The 14,802-nt window shown below is 40.0% G+C and overlaps 1 protein-coding gene across 1 annotated transcript in view; it reads right to left on the bottom strand.

The window, feature by feature from the left end:
- The window catches only part of LOC133878010 (sodium/hydrogen exchanger 8), a 97,974-nt gene that overhangs the window by 11,882 nt on the left and 71,290 nt on the right, over nt 1-14,802 (bottom strand). Inside the window, exon 16 of the mRNA XM_062316490.1 lies at nt 9,427-9,729. Coding sequence (XP_062172474.1) covers nt 9,427-9,729 — 303 coding nt within the window. The remainder of the gene's footprint in view (nt 1-9,426; nt 9,730-14,802) is intronic.

The following is a 14,802-nucleotide window of genomic DNA, read 5'->3' as shown; positions in this document are numbered from 1 at the left end:
AGAGCAACGTCTTTGATTTTTCAATGAGAAGCGTCTTCGTCTTCTACTCAAAAAGATAAAAAAAACAAGTCCACAGGCTAAAAGAACATAATACTCCATAGAATATTTAAGAGAGAATTCTCTGTTTTGATAAAAATTCAATGGATTGAGTTTTATATAATAAGCAACCTATTTATAGAAGAGAATGTAAAACTAATCTTAGTAGTAATAGCAAACCTAATCCAAAACAAGGAAAAGATTATAAAATAAATATATAAAAATTATTTATTTAATTATTATTTCTTTTAGTGGGGACCGCATGTCCGGCATCAATCTCCCTTTCTTGAAAATAACTCGTCCTTGGGTTACGTGCCGAATCCTTTCATGGAAAATATTCAAAAAATTTTGCCACGTTGAATGTTGAAGATATTGCCAAGTTCTCAAGAAGATCAACGACATATGCATTATCATTAATCTTTTAAAGGATTTTGCATGGACCGTACTTATTCCTCAGCTTTTCAAAAGGACCAGTCGGCAGTCGACAGTCGCATAAATACACCATCACAAGATCTGCCTCTCGAAAAATCTTCGATTGCCGACTCTTGTCTGCTGCCATCTTGTACTTGGCAAAGAATTCTTCTAGATGCTGACGAACTCCCTCTTGGATAGCTTTCACCCGTTCTGCTAAATGCTCCACTGCCACACTTGCTCCTGGTAACTTAGGTAAAGCTGCAAGATCTACTGCAAGTCTCGGAGTTCTCCCATAGACGACTTCGAACGAAGCCTTCCCAGTATATTGATTCACCATGTTGTTGTAGGCAAACTCAGCATGAGCTAAAAAGCTAGGTCCCACTACTTCAGTTTGTCACTTGCAATACACCAAAGTAAATTACCTAGAGTTCGATTAACAACTTCTGTCTGCCCGTCCGTCTGCGAATGACTCGTGTTATTGAAGTTCAATGTTGTGTCGAACCGCCTCTACAATGTTTGCCAAAAGTGAGACAAGAACTTGGTGTCTCAGTTGGAAATGATAGACTTTGGGACTCCATGCAATCGAACCACCTCTCGAAAGAATAGATTGGCCACTTGAACAACATCAAATGTTTTTTTGCAAGCAACAAAATTAGCCATTTTGAAAAATCTATCCACAATTACCATTATAGAATCTGCTCCACATTGGGTTCTTGGGAGACCCAATACAAAATCCATGGATACATCTTCCCACGATGCTTCTAGCATTGGACGAAGCATGTATAATCCCGTATTTTGGGTTTGCCCCTTGGAGGCCTGACAAGTCTGGCATCGTAGGACCTACTTCTTTCTTTAGTTGCGGCAGTAATATTGCTCCTCTACAAGAGCAATAGTCTTGTCTCTTCCCAAATGACCACCCAGAGCATGTAATTATTGGATTCCCCACTCTTCTTGCATATACAACACCACTCAACCACCAAGATTTTTCGCCTATACAAAATTGTCATGCATCAAAATTTTTTGTAAGGCTGCTGTCCACATAAAAACGACACTGTCAACGATGCCTTTACACGCCAAATACTATTCCAAGGAAATAAAGAATCCCCTATGGGTGGTTAATACCTTATAGAATGATTTCACTTCAAATTGGCTCCTCTTGGAAGGGCTCCAAACTAACCTGTCCTCCGCCCCATTTCTAATTGGATGAGAATAAAGCCACTCATACAAAAAAAGTACCATCTCCACCTCCCAATCTTGTACTAGGCACATAACGACAAGATTCCACTGTGCAACTCCATCTTGAACAAAAAAGTTATCTACCACCCATGCTTCTTTATATCGAGCTGAACAAAGCTGGATAACATAGCTTCAACGGACTATCTCTGCATCATAAGTCATGCCAAAACCATACATTAGACCAAACCCCGACATGAAAGTGCATAACGTAGCTTCAATGGACTATCCCTGCACCATAAATCATGCCAAAACCGTACTTTAGACCCAACCCCCACCTGGAAGCACACTAATTTGGAAATTATCCCACCCCCTTCTAATATGTTTCCAAATACTCACACCATAAGTCCCCACAACCTTTGTTGAACACCATTCACTCCTCATACTCACATACTTAACTTCAATCATCGATCTCCATAAGACCTCCTGCTCTAAAGCATACCTCCACAACCATTTTTCCAACAGAGCTCGATTAAACTAAATCAAATTTCGAACTCCCAACCCACCTAACTTTATTGGAGTAAAAATCTTGCGCCAATTTACTAGATGAAATTTTACCTCATCCCCAATGCCACCCCATTAAAAGTCCCGTTGAAGTCTCTCAAGTCTAGCAACCACACTCACAGGAATAGGGAACAACGACATGTATTACATAGGAAAGTTGGAAATAGTACTTTAATCAGAGTCAACTGACCACCCTTGGACAAATATAATTTCTTCCACCCAGCTAACCGATGTTCCATTTTCTCAATATCTCCATTCCAAATAGAAGTAGCTTCATAAGAAGCTCCCAACGACAAACCCAAATATTTCAAAGGCAATGACACTACGCGACACCTAAGGATTTGGGCCAAGTTGTCGACATCTTCTACCTCGCCTATGGGAACAATGTCTGATTTTCCAAAATTGACCTCAACCCTGAAGCTACCAAAAAACATAAGAAGATACATCGTAGATTTCAAAGGTGTTCTGACTTTGCACCACAAAAAATTAATGTGTCATCAGCAAACAACAAATGATAATCTTCATTATCCTTGGACCCTACGAAAAATCCTGTCAATAAACCCTGATTCATCGTCGCATTCAACATTTGGCTCAACTCCATAAAAACCACAAACAACAATGGGGAAAAAGCGGATGACCAAGCCTTAGTCCACGAGAACTCGTAAAAAAAAAGCCGGAGTTCCATTCACCAGGATGAAAAATCTTACTGTAAAAATACAAAACTCTATCCGAGCCCTCCATTTCTCCTCAAAGCCACAACACTTATTAAGGATTCTACCTAGGAAATCAACTTCTACTCAAACTCTAGTGTTAAGCTAGATAAGGTTTAGTTATATTAGAACTCAAACTCTATGATAGATAGATAAGAGATAAGTTAGATAAGAGTTCTAGTCCTATTGAATAGGAAGTAGATGCAGTTATGTATTGTTATTCAAACTCTCTTGTATTCTTCTATATATATCAATGAGAACTCACATAGATGAGCACGGTTTAATAGCCAAATTATCCTTGTTCTATCATGGTATCAGAGCCCTCTCACCGACTAACGTCGTGATCCATGGCCTATTCAGACTCCGAGTCATCTGCCTCGGCAGCCTCCAACGCTTCACAACCTCCCCCGCCACCTACCCAACCCACAGTTGTCTTCACTGTCCCAAATATGAATCACAACCTTAGTATTAAACTCTCCAAAGGCAATTTCAATGCCTGGAAAACTCAGATTCTCGCATATATCAAGGGCCAAGACGCCTATGGCTTTCTTGATGGCTCCTCACTACCTCCTGCACAGACTATTCCCAATCCCAACTCAACTGCCGGTGCTCCTGCCACCATAGTCAACCCTGACTTCCTTGCCTGGACTCAGCGTGATCAGATGATCCTGAGCATCCTTATTTCCACCCTGTCCGAGCCCTACGTCGTCCATGCTGTTGGATGTGTCTCAGCTGCTGCTCTTTGGAACACGTTTCTCACCATGTTTGCTTCTCAAGCTCGTGCCCGTGTCATGCAGATTTACTTTCAACTCGCCACTGTCAAGAAGGGCTCCAACTCAATCACTGAGTACTTCCAGACTATCAAGACGTTAAGTGACACCCTTGCCGCCGCCGGTCAGCCTCTCAATGATTTTGAGAGCGTGTCTTTTCTTCTCAAAGGTCTCGGGTCAGAATATGATCCCTTTGTGACGTCTGTCACAACCCGAGTCGATCCCTTGTCCATTGATGAACTCTATGGTCACCTTCTTGCCCATGAGATGCGCCTGGACCAGCAACTTCCAGCTGTTGATGCTCTTTCCCCGGCTGCAAACTTCACCACCCGCGGTTCACCTTCTCGGGGACGTGGATTTCGCGGACGTGGTGGTCGTCCTTACAACCGAGGCCGTGGGTCTTACTCCAGCAACCGCGGCCGTAGTTCTTACTTCTCTCCAGATGCAGCTTCTTCCACTCGGCCTTCATGTCAGATTTGTGGGCGGACAGGGTTCTGTTCCATCAAGTAGGCCCTGGAGATCATAACCACACAGGATTGGTTGAAACTGAGCAACCCATCCTAGGTAGTTAGGATCTTCCAGTTTGATGCTGCCGAGTTAAGTGACATTGGGTAGAAAATTGGTTTCAGTAGTGTTTGTGTTGGCCATGGGAGAGCGTTGGCTATTGGCTATTGGCTATTGGTAAGTTTATAAGAACAGTTAGGGTAAAATGCCTTAAGCACTTGATACTTAGGTCTTGTATTGATGTGATATATATAGATGTTACAAGCTGCCGTGTATATGGCATGTTCTATTACAAAAGATTTATTCTATATTTACAAAGACAAAAATAAGGAAAGGAGAATCATGTCCTTATATGCAATATAGCCGTTGGCTTGTATGGAATTAATGAGAGAGTGCTAGCCGTTGTAGGTGGGATATGGTAAGGATATTCGATTGTCTAGTTCAGGAAAACTCCCTTGAATCATGGGTGACGGCTCTAGGGTTTGTGAATGAGGTGCGGCAGCTAGGGTTTGAGTGGCGGCTAGGGTTTGTGATGGAGGTGCGGAAGCTAGGGTTTGAGTAGGAGGTTCGGGTACCTTAACAAATTCACCAACTCCTACAGCGTGATCTCCGGCCATCGTTTGTGGGCTTGCCATTATTGCTTCTGTTCAAGACCCGCAGTTGCCCAAACTGCTCTTGCTCGTATCTTTGATGTCAACGCTAGTCGTCATCCCTTCCAACACCGCCGCCGCATACGGCCACCCTTCTTGGCACATCCCTGTCACTGCCGATGGTAGCTTTCCCCTTTTTTTTCCTCTGTAACATTGCTTTTCATAATACCCTTTCAACCGCTACATTTGTTCCTAGCAATTCCCCCATCCCTGTTTGTCTCTATCCTTTGGGATGGGAACGAAACTTCGCCTCCATCCCCTTCTGTATTCTGACAGCTCAATGAAGCGTCCATATATGTTTCCCTATCTCTACACCACATATGATGTGTTCCCTTGACGGTATGTCCTCCAACTATTTTTCATATCTTCACCCTTGATGAACACCTCCAGCGCATGCATCAACTAGAACACGCTTGGGCATCCAGGAATCACTGCCCAAACACCCTCGCTAACCTCAGAACAAAACTCAAAAGACTTCGATTCCACGTAACAAAATCCCAAATATCCCATGATTATTGCTAACTATCGAAAGAGTAACACCACAAATCAAAACGTGAATGGAAATACAAGTATCTAGATTAACGAAGAACGATCACGACAATCCATGGAGTTGTAAAACCAACACATTGGTTCAGTCTGATATTGCCTTTATATCGGCTAGTTAATCCCGATATCTGTAGGAACACTCTCCTGTTGCTAAAATTTCTTTAATACATGCACTCATTTCTCTAGCTATTACATGTCAATGGTTTTTATATGGAGAATTTCTAAAGAGGCGAACATGGAGCAACGCCCTGGGTTTGTTGCTCATTAGATGTATGGTAAGGTGTGTAAGTTATAAAAAATAAAAAATAAATAAAAGATAAATAAAAAGCCACTTATGGATATAAATAGGTGCCTATAGCATGGTTTGGAAAAGTCAGTAAGGCGTTAGTTGAGTTTGGTAGATGAGGTGTCAAACAAATCATTCAGTTTTCTACGTTCATTCTTGTAGTATGTATGTTTTGCTAGAGGTATATATTGATGACATTATTTTGACCCATGACAACTTAAGGAATTGAAATTTTTAAAATATTTTTGAGCACGAAGTTCCAAATTGAATATTTGGGCAAGCTTAGATATTTTCTAGGTATAGAGATGGCTCGATCAGCTGATTGTATTAATCTTTCTCAAAGAAAGTATAGCTTAAATCTTCTAAAGGATGTAGGGTTATTGGGATTCAAACCAATTAGTACTCCAATGGATCCAAATCAAAAAATTAATAAATGATCAAGGCGAATTTTTGGATGACCCAGGCAAGTATAGGAGATTAGTAGGGAAGTTGACTTATCTTACTATAACCTGGCCTGACATCTCCTTTGCAGTAGTCATAGTTAGTCAATTTCTTTAGAAGTCAAAAGTGCCACATTAGGTTGCGGTACAACGAATTCTCGAGCATTTGAAATGATCACCATGGCAGAGATTTTTATATTAAGATCATGGTCACTTGTGTATTGAAGATTATACAGATGTAGATTGGGCTGGTTTCGCATTAAACAAAAGAAACTAGTTATTTTACATTTCTTACAAGAAATTTTGTGATATGGAAAAGTAAAACAAAAGTTGTTCTTGCCAGATCTAGTGTTGAAGCAGAATATCGAGCTACGATGTCCCATATGTCTTGTGAACTGATATGGTTAAGAAGTTTTCTTCAAGAAATTAGGTTTAAAGTAGAATCACCCATGAAACTATTCTATATAATCAAGCTACCATCCATATAGTCACAAACCTAGCATCCCATGAAAATAAAAAGCATATAGAAGTAGACTATCGCTTTGTTCGTGATAAATGGTGTAAAAACCAGATATAGAGAACAAAAAGATACGTAAATGAAACTCTATTTGATGATATTGCTTCACATATGCAATGGATATTATACACACATTGGATGGATGGTTTTGGTAATCACAATAACGGCTGGATCTGGTCTTGTGAATCAAACACAGTAGGTGTTTGATATTTTGCCTTATTTGGTTTTGGTTGTTGACTTGCAGATTTTGCCCTTCAATGCTTTGCTTACATTGTTTGCATGATGTGTGAGATTTTGTTCTTCAATGCTTTCTTTAACACTTCCCCTCAAGTTGGAGTAAGTATTGATAACACCCAAATTGCTGAGAAGATAGTTGAATTGTGTTGGAAAAGCGCCTTTGTAAACAGGTTTGCAGATTACTAATTTGTAGACACGTGTGTAGTTTGAATGATACCTTCCTGGAGTTTTTCTCAAATCAGATGACAGTCAATTTTGATGAGCTTTATTCTCTCGTGAAAGACACGGTTGGACGCTATATGATGGCTACATTGTTGTCACAATACAATTTGACCGGCTACAAATACTCGATATTAAGTTATATTAACAAGTTCTTTAATCAAGTATGAAGTGATCTTAGAACAAGTACTGGCCATCGATCTATACTTTCCTTCTGTTGAGGAGCGAGAAACTGTTGTTTGTTTCTTAGTCTTCCAAGATATGGGCAACCGCCCAAGAAGGATACAGTAGCCAATGACTCATTGTCGAGTGCCTTTACAACGAGCCCAGAGAAATCCATATGTGCTATCTCCAGGTGGGTTATGTCGAGGACTCATTGTAATTGTATTGTACTGGCAGCTGACAGAGAAATCCCTTGACTTGGTGTCTATTTGATGTACCATAACACCTTGTGTGCTATGTCCAGGTGGGTTATGCGGGGCTTGTCCATGAACTAACTCAAACTACATAATCCAAGTCTGGTCTAGTGAATGTTAAGTAAATTACCCTTCCAACTAATCGACGCTATGGCCCGCTTGTGGAAAAAATGGGTATATGTTGCAGAACACCAACAAGAATGCTGCTAGACTGCTTAGTCACGAAGTGTTGGTTCACGGCGGCGCAACTATGTTGTCAGACTAGGGGCGACCTCACATGGTGGTGTGACAGTTTCTCACAATGAGGATTGCACACCAAAACCCATGCTAATTGACCAACAAGAGTTGAGATAATGACAAACACACGACGATGTCGGTGACTATAGGTGGACAAAGGTAACACAATGTTTTCTGACTGTCAAAAGAACTTGATACAAGCCCCTAGAGATGACCGAAAGAGTTTGATCATCATAGACCTTACCAACGAACAAAAGAAAGATAAAGATCTATAGACTTGATCCTTCGAGATCATTTTTATGCTTTGATACCATGTAAAAACTAGAGATAGAGAATGAAAGAGGTATATAAAATGAAACTCTATTTGATGATTTTACTTTACATATATATTGTGGGTATTTATACCCATGTTCAGTGGATGGTTTGGTAATCACAATAATGGATGGATTTGGTCTTGCGAACCACGAACAGTAGTTTGATATTTTTTCTCATCTGGTTTTGGCTATTGACTTGCGGGATTTTGCTCTTCAATGCTTTCCTTAACAATGCTTGAATGATGTGCGGGATTTTGTTCTTCAATGTTTTCCTTAACTAATAAAGAAATAGTTACTCCATATGTAAAAACAGAAGATCAATTGACAGATTTGTTCAACAAAACTCTGGGTCCTAGACAAGTTGCATTTATTTGTTCCACGTCGGGGATTTATATGACATAGTCTCCAACTTTTGGGGGAGTGTTAGATTAGGATGAATTCAAAAGATGTGAGTAAGTTTATCGTGTAAGTAGAAGTGTTAAAATCACTAGTTATCCCAAAAGCTTAAACTGGTAGAAAATGATTGATTTAATCATTTAATTAAAATTCTCACAAGATGTATTGAGTTGAAGTACGTAACTTTCCTTTATAAAATAATAACAGTGTGAGTGGGATTATTCATAAAGATACAGTCACTTATTTCACCTACAAGTCCTAAAAGCTTAAGTTGTTCAGGTGCAGGCCAACAATCTATATCAACCTCTAAGCATTATGTTAAATCATCATTTATCCCAAAAGCTTAAACTGATAAGAAAAAATAAATTTAATCACTTAATCAATACTTTAACACACCCCTTCACGCACAGGCTCAAACTACTATTTTAATAGGTGAGATCCAACACATGGAATATTTAATTCACACGGAGGATAAATGACGAAGTCAAGGTTCAAAATCAAGACCTTTAGCTTTTATACCATGTTAAATCACCACTTATGCAAAAGCTTAAGCTGATAGGAAAATGTAAATTTAATCAATTAATCAATACTTTCAACGTGCTCTTAGATTGCTGAGAACTTGACTATCATAAATAACTAAAATCAAGGCTTGCTATGTAAGTTTGAGGACTGAATTAGTACTTATATATGCTAAAGTAGGAATAACTGTCTTAACATAGTTTCTAATGTTGCTAAGAAGCTACATGTTTTCTTGATTAACACGGAGGACAATAAAAACCATTAAGGATTTCTACCCTCTCGTGGACCTTACCATCAAGACAATCAAATTTGTTCATAACTACATAGAAAAAAGGGGGCAGGGGGTGTTTGAGAAATAAAAGAGAAAAGAAAGAAAGAAAAGAAAATTATTTAAATCGAAAGGAAAAGTGTGCAAGATCAATAACAATGCCTTAACCAGAAAAGCATGTTGATAATGACCAAGGAAGTTTTGTGTTACCTATAAAGTCATGCAGTTGCCGTTGTGCAATTCTATGGGCACGAAGAAATGCAGCACAAATGTAACATGCAGATTCCAACCTTTCAACGATGAAATACGTAACCAACTTTTGTGGGCAAATGCTCGTTTGAAGTAACCTGTAATAACTTGGAAAGTGAACATTAGCTTTTAAACCTTTCCAATCACATAAAGACTCATGTGAAACCAAGTCAAGCGCTTCATCAACCGACTGCATCAAAAGATTTGCAGTAGTTTGTGTAATCCTTCCTTCATCAAGCATCCCCCAGTATGCAGCTTGGACACCTAATATGCGAAATGTTCCTTAAATTACCAAAGGAAGTTACCTAGGGTGGAGCAAGCATCGAATACAACAATGAAGGCAGAGAGGGATGATAAGCATCAAATTTATTGAAAGAAGTTTCTACCATGACAGACGAATCTTTAGCTGGTTGTGTGTTCAGCAATTTAACACAATAACTCAGCATGTAACCAGAACAAACATTTTCAGAGAAGAATGTGAAAATATCAATAAGCAATGCTATTGACATTTTGAGAAACCTACTTATTGGAAAACAAAAAAGAAAGAAATAAACAACATTTGAAGAAACTAACTGTGAAAGGAATTAAATCTTCTAATGTCCAAAGAAATAAATTACTTAACCTGTGTGGAATTGTACAGGAAGAAGAGAAATATTCTTATTGCTTCATAACCTCATGCGATTACATTGTTTAAATAAGAGAAACCCTACGAACTAATATGGAAAGAAAATAGACAATACAATTAGAATAAAATCAGAGAATAAAATATGGAAAGATCCGTTATTTTCAACACTTCCCCTCAAGCTGAGGCATAGATGTCTCACATGCCCAGCTTGGATAAGGCTAAATGAAGAGTACCACTAGAAACACCTTTTGTCAACATATCCGCCAATTGTTCTCCAGTCTTCACATATGCTGTGTAGATGAAACTTTCTCTGAGTTTTGCTTTAACGAAGTTTCGATCAATCTTAATATATTTGGTTCGATCATGTTGGACTGAATTATGAGCAATACTGATGGTTGCCTTGTTGTCACAATACAGTTGCATTGAGTCCTTGGAGTCAAACTCAAGCTCTGCCAAGAGTATTTTCAACCATAATGTTTCACACACTCCTTGATGGCTCTAAATTCCATCTATGCACTAGATCTAGCAACCATGTACTGTTTCTTGCTCCGCCATGTAACCAAATTACCTCCCACAAATGTGCAATAACCTGATGTAGACCTTCAATCTGTAATCGAGCCAGCCCAATCTGCATCTATATAGGCTTCTATTTTTAAATGATCATGTGGAGAAAACAACAATCCCTTACCCGGTGAGGATTTCAAGTAGCGAAGAATGCGATAACAGCTTCCATGTGAGGCTCTCGCGGAGAATGCATGAATTGACTCACCACACTAACAGCATATGCAATGTCTAGACGGGTATGAGATAGATAAATCAATCGCTGATATATGCCCTTATCCACCAAGGGGCTTTCGCCACATTCGCTCAGTTTAACATTTACCTCTACTGGATTATCAGTAGCTTTACATCTGAGCATTCCTGTTTCCTTAAGAAGATCGAGTATGCATTTTCGTTGGGAGATAAATATACCATGCATTGACCTTGCTACCTCAATGCCCAGAAAGTACTTTAAAGTCCCCAAGTCTTTTATTTCAAACTCATTTGCAAGGTGATGTTTTAAATTCTGCATCTCCCCATCATCATTGCCTGTCAAGACAATATCATCAACATACACAATTAAAGCTATTACCTTTCCTTGAGAGGAATGCTTGATGAAAAGTGTATGATCAGCCTGACTCTGCTTGTAACCAAATCTCTGCATAGCCTGGGAAAACCGCTTAAACCATGCTCTTGGAGATTGTTTCAAGCCATACAAAGCCTTGTTTAGTTTGCACACTTTTCCCGCTGAGGATGAATCTTCCAATCCCAGGAGAATTTCCATGTAAACTTCTTCATCTAGGTCTCCATGAACAAATGCATTTTTCACATCTAATTGACGTAGAGGCCAATCTTGGCCAAGTTTGCAGCTATAGATAATAGAACCCTAATTGAGTTCTTCTTTACTACAGGTGCAAATGTTTCCTCATAATCAATCCCATAGGTCTGGGTAAAGCCTTTTGCAACAAGTTTGGCTTTGTATCGTTCCACAGAACCATCAGCCTTATGCTTGATAGTGAACACCCACTTGCAGCCAACAACCTTCTTTCCATTAGGTAATTTGACCAAATCCCAAGTCTTGTTCTTGTGAAGAGCTTCCATCTCTTCATGCATCGCTATCCACCATTTTGGATAACTAAGTGCCTCCTGTAGATTTCTAGGAACAATCACATAAAACAATTTGGATACAAAGGAACGATATGGTGAAGATAGATGTTGATAAGAAACAAAGTCAGAAACTGGATGGTGTGTGCATGACCTAACTCCTTTGCGTTGTGCAATGGGCAGATTTGAATCATTGACAATAGGTATTACAAAATTCATATCAAAAGTAGACGGAGTAGTACTTGAGCCCGAATCAGATGTTTGGCATGGGGCATCAAAAATAGTCTTAGCTTTCTGGCGTCTGGAGTAAACTCTCAACTCTTCCACAGGTGGTGCAGATTGTTGATCAGTAGGTTCAGTTGGAGACTCATGAGTAACATGTTGTTGCTCTGGCTCTGGCATAGGCGTACGGACAGGTAATGGAGTCAAAAAATCCTCTTCAATCTGACTCTCCCCCTGAGAAAGTGACATCCATAGAGACAAAGTATTTTCTGGATGGAGGGTGATAACATTTGTACCCCTTTGAGTGGGAGAGTAGCCAACAAAGACACATTTAAGGGATCGGGGGTCTAACTTACTCCTAGTAGGACCAAGAATATGGACAAAGCAAACGCAACAAAAAACATTTGGGGAAACACCTTTTATAGTATAGAGAGGTGGGGACAACACCTCGGAGGGTGTTTTGAAATCTAGTACCCGATAAGGCATCCAATTGATGAGATATGTAGCAGTAAGGCGTGTCCCCAATAAGATTTGGGAACATGTGTGTCAAGCATAAGGGAACGAGTTACCTCTAACAGGTGCCGATTTTTCCGTCCAGCCACACCATTTTGCTGCGGAGTATCTACACACGTGGTTTGGTGGATAATGCCTTGTTCGCAAAAATAGGCCTCGAGATTACTAGGCATATATTCGCCCCCATTGTCAGAGCAAACAATTTTAATCGAGGCATTGAACTGAGTCTAAACCATCTTATAAAACATCTGAAACACAAAAAACACATCACTTTTGTCCTTTAACAAGTATACCCATGTTGTTCGGGAAAAATCATCAATAAAAGACACAAACCACCGATAACCAGATAAAGAAACCACTCGTGAAGGACCCCACACATCAGTAAGAACAAGAACAAAAGGTGCATCACTTTTACTGATACTAGGAGAAAAAGATAGACGATGGTGTTTTGAATATACGAAGGATGCCCTAAACGTTGATGCCAGAGCCAGATTCTAGCTGCCGAGTCATCTGCCCAAATTTTATGATAAGCTTGTATGAGCCGACCATGTGTGTCAGGCTGAGAGCCTAGATAGTACAGGCCATCCTTCAAGCTACCACTACCAATCATCTTCCATATGGCTAGGGCCTAGAAGAAGCAACAGTAAGAGTAAAAGATTACACGACAATTCAGCTCAATGGTAATACGTGCAATGGATAAAAGATTTGTAGCAAGGTAAGGGACATGAAGGACAAAGGCCAAGGTTTATGAAGGGGTCACAAAAACAGATCCTTTACCCGATACTGGTGACAGAGAACCGTCAGCTATTCTAACTTTGTCTTCGCCTGAACAAGGATTATATGGTGAAAATAAAGGAGACATATCAGTCATATGATCAGAAACACCGGAGTCGATGACTCACGGATCATCTGGTGGAGTAGCAGATGCATTCAAAGCAGTGGCCAAATTACTTGTAAGAGCCGAGGATGATGCTGCAGTAGTAGGTGTGTCCAATCGAGACATAAGTCGACAGAGTGCTTCTACCTCATCTTTACTCAATCCCCCTTATATCTGTAGTAGAGGAAGAAGTATCAAGTGTGGAAGCAGTCGCATCAACTGTAGAAGTATGATGGGCTCGAGGTCTAAATCCTCCACTTGTGCGACCCCCATGACCTCGGGTAGGACAACCATGAAGCTTCCAACAAGTCTCTCGAGTATGTCGTGAACTATTACAGTGGTCACAGAATAATGTCTGTCATCTGAGGTTGCATCTGTTGTTTTGTCCCTATCTCGGAATCTGCAACTGTTGCTCGGAGTGCGTTGAGTTGCACCCACAAAAGCGGATTGGCACTGTCAACTGGAATGAAGCATAGTGCTACGACGATTCTTCTCATTTTAAATTTAAGAAAACACCTCTTGTAGTGATGGAAAGGGCTCCGTCCCAAAAATCTGAACTTGCACAGGATCATACTCTGAATTCAATCCACCCAAGAACTCATAAATGCGTTCTTTCTTCAATCATCTTCTTAATTTGAGTGGCATCAACAGCACACATAGGCTGCAAATTCTGATAATGATCTAACTCCTGCCACAAACTACGGAGCTTATGAAAATAAGAGGCTACTAGAGAATCACCTTGCGTGAGGCCATGGATTCGACGCTTCAAGTCATACTTCAGTGCAACATTCCCCACTTTGGAATATGTCTGAGCAGCAGCATCCCAAACTTCTTTGGCCATATGGAGGAATAAGTACCCTTAATTGATTTTGGTTGCATTGAATGCAGTAACCATGACATAACTGTGAAATTTTCTGCTTCCCACTTATCATAAGCAGGATCATTGGGCTGTGATTCTTGAATTCTACCATTCAAGTATCCTATCTTCCCTTTGCTCTTAATAGGAAAAAGAGCTCATTGTGACCAAGCAAGATAATTGAGCCCATCCAATTTGATAGTTGTGATTTGAAGACTTGGATGTTCACCAAGGGAGGTCACCACTTGACTCTCTACCCCTTTCGTCTGATTTGTCTCTGACACTTTTGAATCAGACATCCTACCAACTATAGTGTTCCAACACAACTGGTGGACTCAAAAAAATTCCAAGAAAAAAGAGAACTAGAATTTTTTTCATTTTGTAATCAGATTTTTTTTTTTTTGCTAAACGGCATGTCGTTTAGGCATACTTGTAGGTTGCTGTAGTGTCGAGCTGCAGGTAGTACAGAACAATGAAGGCCTGCTGAACGACATGTTGTTCTCAACAGTCACAGAACGATTTGTTGTTCAATCAGGTATTACAGATGCGTTTGCCGCGCCGGAGGTCAACGCGCCGCCGATCACGTACTCCGGTAGGCCT

This window comes from Alnus glutinosa, chromosome 1 (genome assembly GCF_958979055.1).
Source record: "Alnus glutinosa chromosome 1, dhAlnGlut1.1, whole genome shotgun sequence".
Lineage (NCBI taxonomy): Eukaryota > Viridiplantae > Streptophyta > Magnoliopsida > Fagales > Betulaceae > Alnus > Alnus glutinosa.
The sequence above is the reverse complement of the archived record's forward strand: the minus strand, read 5'-3'. Positions and strand labels throughout refer to the sequence as shown.